The sequence below is a fragment of the Myotis brandtii genome, unplaced genomic scaffold (assembly GCF_000412655.1).
Source record: "Myotis brandtii unplaced genomic scaffold, ASM41265v1 scaffold731, whole genome shotgun sequence".
In the NCBI taxonomy this organism is placed as follows: Eukaryota; Metazoa; Chordata; class Mammalia; order Chiroptera; family Vespertilionidae; genus Myotis; species Myotis brandtii.
The window spans coordinates 1932446-1938418 of NW_005370895.1; the positions used below are offsets into that span (position 1 = coordinate 1932446).

At 55.8% G+C, this 5973-nt stretch overlaps 1 protein-coding gene across 1 annotated transcript in view; it reads left to right on the forward strand.

Moving 5' to 3' along the window:
- The window catches only part of LARS2 (leucyl-tRNA synthetase 2, mitochondrial), a 107718-nt gene that overhangs the window by 99771 nt on the left and 1974 nt on the right, over positions 1–5973 (forward strand). Inside the window, exons 19-20 of the mRNA XM_014530284.1 lie at positions 719–830; positions 5860–5969. Coding sequence (XP_014385770.1) covers positions 719–830; positions 5860–5969 — 222 coding nt within the window. The remainder of the gene's footprint in view (positions 1–718; positions 831–5859; positions 5970–5973) is intronic.

The following is a 5973-nucleotide window of genomic DNA, read 5'->3' on the forward strand; positions in this document are numbered from 1 at the left end:
ATCATTAACATTTTAATTCCTTTAACTTAGACCAGTCGGGTTTGCTCTCACTGAGAATAGAAGTCAGCCTTCGCAGGACAGTCTCATTGTCTTGGGACAAGTGACTGTCCTTTTTCTTGCCAGGCCAAGGACTTCCAACAAATGGAGCTTGGGCAAGGGGTTAGTTGTCGGACAAGAAAAAAAAAAAAGTATTAACACATTTAAACTATTAACTATTAAAACTATTAACACATGCTTTTTATAATGAAGCCCTCTCCAAGCCTTTAAGAACAGGGGAAGAGATTTATAGATTGTACTCCCTAAGGCTAGCCACTTTTAGTATAGTTAAACATGCCATATTAGAAGATGGATAAAAACTGGGGTAGACATTAGCCATGTGCCCAGGGAGAGGACTCCCCTCTAACCCTCAGCTGCTCCCGCTGTCCCATGGGGTCAGAACGCCACCCTCAGAGGGCCGTGTGAGAGCTGAAGGAGTGGGCGTCAGACTGGGGGCGCAGTGAGTGCTCAGTTAAGAGTGGTGTACTTGTTGGTACTGCTGAAGCTGTTTTTAATACTGTCATCAATGGGAAAAGTTCTTGGTCCAGAGCCAACATGGCTGGTCCAGAGGGCTGCTTCCAGCCTGCGGAGTGTCTGGACATCAGCTACGTCCTGGCCTGCTTGCTGTGCGTATTCCACGTGCCTTCGCAGCCTTACATCCGTGTTCTCTTCTCTCCCGCAGCAAGCTTCGCCGAGGGTCGTCCTCCACAGCCCCGAGTTCGAGGACGCTCTGTGTGCCCTGCTGGTGATGGCCGCCCCGATGGCCCCTCACATAACCTCCGAGCTCTGGGCAGGTAGGTGGGCATCCTCGCCCAGTCACTGCTCCCCAGAACGTGCTCGAGCCTCTTGCAGAACCTGATGCGGGACGCAGATGTCCTGCGCCAGGGGCCCGGGTTTGGCATCTGTGCTCGTCTTGTGCTCGGAATAGTGGTGCTTTGTGGTCACCCCGCCCAAAGGGGAAGACACCTCCCCCTTTGGAACAGTGTGAATAGTGATGTCACCACAGAACATTCCTCTCCATCACCCTGCCTCCTGGCGCCCACACATCATGACCCATGTCATGTTTTTAAGATAGAAACTCATGGTTAGTCCCACTTCACAGATGGAGAAAGGGGCCCCGGACGGACAGTGCAGATCTGAACTGCACTCACTGAGGCTGCGATTCAGGCCCCTGATTCCTAAGCCGGGCACTGCAGCCGGTGTGACCTCCTGAGGCTCAGATGGTTCCGTGTGGACGCCTCTGTTCCACCCTCCCTTGGAGATCGGGTTCTGGGTTCTGGAGTGGGAGAATCTGCTTTAAAGGCTCCTGGTGATTCTGATGCACAGGCAGGTGGGCTGTGTCCTCAACGTAAGACCTGCTCTCAGGTGACAGCCGAAGGCAGGGCTTCCTGTGCTTTCCGGTCTTGGGGCAGCTCGTTGAGGACGTTTTACAGGGCCTGCTGGTGGTTCTGAAAGGCCATCGCTGCAATACCCGCATCTTCTCCTCTTAAGAAATAATTTGAGCCCAGCTGGCGTGGCTCAGTGGTTGAATGTCTCGCCCTATGAACCAGGAGACATGACCTATTCCCGGTCAGGGCACATGCCCGGGTTGTGGGTTCGATCCCCAGTGTGGGGCATACAGGAGGCAGCCGATCAGTTTTCTCTCATCATTGATGTTTCTATGCCTCTCTCCCTCTCCCTTCTTCTCTCTGAAATCAATTTTAAAAAATATTTAAAAAATAATAATTTGAACATTCTCTGCATTAAGCCACCTTCTTTATTCTTTTCCTTTTCTCATCTCCATTTTTTGTAATTTTAATATGATATGAAACTATTTTGTAAAATAGCATGAGGTTTTAGTCTTTTTCTTTGTTAGAAGGAAAAGAATGGAATTTATTTGCCGCTAAAGCATCTTGCCCGAACGAGTCTCAGTTCACTTAGGAAAGCGAGGGTCGTCAGCGTGTTTCTCTGCAGCGCCCGAGTCCCGGGCCTGGCAGGTGCAGGAGGGCCGCGCTGAACCCTGCAGTGGCCCCTGGTGGGAATGGAAATGAAGTGACAGGTGCTGAGCGGGTGGCTGTGTGGGTCCCAGGCCCTGGGCCCCCAAACCTTGTGTTCAGTGGTCTCCTGTGACCGCTGGGACGTTTCGCAGGAGACGGGCCGCCTAGAATTCTGGGTTGACACGGTGCTTTTATCCGGGGCCTCTGAGAAGAAGCAGACGTCACCGCGGCCCTTCCCACGTGTGCCGACCAGAGGCCCGGAAGTCACACAGAAAGCACCGGCTCCTGAAATAAGTGCCGTTGGCCACACACGCTGCCAAAAACGTCATTCAGTCTTTCAAAGACCAAACGGAGCCGAAGAGACAGGGAACCACAAGGAGGAAGTGGTGATTGGGTGCTGTCCTGACCGGCTCCAAGTGAGGGGACAACCATGGTGGGGGGTGTTCTGTGATGGGTTCTGTGAGCCCTGGACTGGGGGGTTGTGATTTTCAGTGACACTGAGTTAGTGATTTAGAAGGAAAGGGAGTTGAGGAGGTAATTGTAGGGACTTCATGAGGGTTGAACACGTTCCAAGAGTGAAGACAAAGGAGGCAAGGAAAGGTCAGAACTAGCAGCATTCGAGAGACAGCCCTGGCCGGTTGCTCAGTGGTTAGATCAGTGGTTCTCAACCTTCCTAATGCCGCGACCCTTTAATACAGTTCCTCATGTTGTGGTGACCCCCAACCATAAAATTATTTTCGTTGCTACTTCATAACTGTAATGTTGCTACTGTTATGAATCGTCATGTAAATATCTGATATGCAGGATGTATTTTCATTGTTACAAATTGAACATAATTAAAGCATAGTGATTAATCACAGAAACAATATGTAATTATATATGTGTTTTCCGATGGTCTTAGGCGACCCCTATGAAAGGGTCATTCGACCCCCAAAAGGGTGGCGACCCACAGGTTGAGAACCGCTGGGTTAGATCATCAGCCCATGGACTGAAAGGTCACAGGTTCAATTCCGATCAAGGGCATGTACTTGCGTTGCAGTCTAGATCTCTAGTCGGGACACGTGCAGGAAGCAACCAATTGATGTATCTCTCACATCGATGTTTCTCTCTCTCTCTCTCTGTCTCTCCCCCTCCCATCCACTCTCTCTAAAAATATTAATAATAATAAATAAAAATAACAACAGCGTTTCCATATAGATGGGAAGGGGCCATCCTGCCAGCGAGGAACAGAAACCCCCGCCAGGTTCCATGCAGGGTTTCAGCCTCCCACTCTTTTTAGGGAAGCAGAAGCCGCTGGCATTTGCACGGCAAATACGACGGTTTCTGTACGTCACGCAGGTCAGGGCGGCGGGGGGGCGGTGGCCTTGGGGAAGCACACGGAGAAAGTCTGAGCGCAGCTGGGAAGCGCCTGCAGGTGTGAGATGCCAGGAAACAGTTTCACCAACAACGCAGTTCTGATCCCCGTGAGGGACCTCTTCCCAAGGAAGCGGCACGAACACGGGCCCGAACGTCTCAGCCAGGTCCTGAAGCTCAGTCCCACACGCTGATGCCAGCCAAGGGAGCACCTCAGGCAGGTGGGTGCCAGGGTCCCAGGTGTGAACACTTGTTCTGAGCCGAGGGTCCCGGTCCCAGGCATCGAGGGTCCCAGCTGACACTCGCTGAGCCTGCAGTTCTGTGTCCTCAGCCACAGGCCGCCAGGCACACACCTGTGTTGACAAATTGGGTCTGTTACCAGGGGCACGCAGGGCTTCTGTGGGCAAAGGCTATAGTGATGCGGCCTCACTTCCTGTCCACTTCCTCGGCATGGCGAGGCCTGGACGAGGCACGGGGGGTCAGACGCCACAGCGTCCCCACGTCCCCCCTTGTGTGTATGAGGCAGGCCTGAGGCTGGCCCCGGGGAGGCCTGGCGTCCACAGGAGCCATGACCACCCAGCACTCTCTTCCGGTGGCTCGACCTCGCCAGCTCTCCGAGTGGGAGGGGGCTTGATTCGGTTATTTCCCAGGAAGGTCAGTGACAACAGCTCTCCCGGGGGGGCGGAGGGGGGGCCATGGGCCAGGCTAGCCCTGCGCGGCGGCCTTGTGTGCCAGGCCGGCCACTTCCCAGCTGCGCTCGGACTTTCTCCACGTGCTTCCCCGAGGCCAGCTTCGCCCTGACCTGCCTGACGTACAGAAACCATTGTATTTGCTGTGCAAACGTCAGGGGCCTCTATTTCCCTAAAAAGAGCGGGAGGCAGAGTCTGCATAGGACCCGGGGGGTTTCTGTTCCTCGCTGGCAGGACGGCCCACTCCGTCCATATGGAAACTCGCGGGCCCGGCTGCTATTAATACGCATCCGGGTGGCTCCAGGAAGGCCGGGCTTCCTCGTCCACTCACAGGGGAGCTTGTAACCGCTTCTGCCAAGGCCCTTCCATCGGGCAGCATCCTGTGCGACGCCTGGCGGAGGTTCCTGAGTTCTTCCCGGTGCGGCTGGGTCACAGGACCCGCCATCCTGGGCCAGCGGCTAAAATAAGGACATGGCCACCTCACTCCGTGACCTCCGCCTTCTACTTAGACGTGAGTGTCAATAGGCTCCCTTCTGAGGAACAAGCGGGCAGCTACTTCCTGCTTCTGCTGGAGGCACATGTGTTAGAAGCAAAGCAGGTTCGTTGGCGAGCGCAGGAGCCCCAGCTCCCAGGGGCCAGCAGGGCTCAGGGACCGGCCCTGTCCACCACTCGATCGCCGACCCGAGGGGCCGTCGCTTCCCCGAGATGGACGGACAGCGCAGGGTTGCAAGAGCGCCTGATAGGAAAACAGACAACACTGCGGCAGGGACACCCGTGGTACTAACGCAAGAATCAAGACGAGGTCAACAGGGTAAATCGGACCAGCGCTGCTCAGAGTGGCCCGTGGCCCTGCCGGTCAGTCACACACAGCCCTCGACGAGACAGGGAGTCTGTGCTTAGAAGGTGCATCAGGTGTCACTGAGCGCACAGCGGAGACAGGACGGCCGCAGCTTTTGGTGGCAAGGCTTTCCCTACGAAGGCAGCAGGGTGTGTGGATTCACGTTGAGGCCGAGTTTCCACCTCCTCGCAGACAGGCACGTCAAGTAGCTTCGCAGTGAATAGTCCCGAGCCATCTCTAGGATAAGATACTGTAAAAGAAACGTCACAGACCAATAGGGAAGAGGACTGCTTGAATAAGATTAGGAAAGTTGACTGTGTGTGTTTTTAAGTAATGCCCAGGCATCTGTTTCTCTATGTGTGTACGTCCTGCACATTTGGGGGCATCACCTGAGCTCACGGGATCTGCAGAGGCTTCGAAATCAGAGCTTTCCTTTGTGGGCGCCCCAGGTAAAGCCCGGGCACGGACAGCTGGCCCTGCAGCCCTGTGGCTGTAGACGGAGCAGGGCGCGCCTGGGCACCGCGCCTCAGCTCAGGGTGCAGCGGGAAGCACTCGGGGGTTCATTCCTCTGCCGCTGCGTGTCTGACCCACCCTGAGCCACGGTCAGCTCTCTCCAGTGCCATGATTGGCGGGAACGCCTCCTGGAGGGGGAGAGAAGCTGTGGGGCCCTCAGACCACCGTAGTCCAGGCCCAGAGAGGAAGCCAGCAGCTCGGGGTTTGGGGATCCACTCTCAGCACAGAGGCGTTCCGTCCCCGACAGAACTGCAGGGACCAGCTTGGACCAGCAGCCTGGTTAGAACGCGTGTCCATCCATCACAGCTCCGGGCACTGTGAGAAAAAGCTGCCGGTAGCCTGGGGATAAGCCGGGCCGGAGTCAGTGGGGAGCAGCTGGTAGGCTCGGAAAAGCCGTGGTGCTGCCTCCGGAGCCTCGCGTGCGCTCAGTGACCCTCTGGCCTTGACCTTGCAGGCCTGGCGCTGGTGCCCAGGAAGCTCTGCACCCACTACGCCTGGGACGCCGGCGTGCTGCTCCAGCCCTGGCCGGCTGTGGACCCGCAGTTCCTGCAGCCGCCCGACGTCGTGC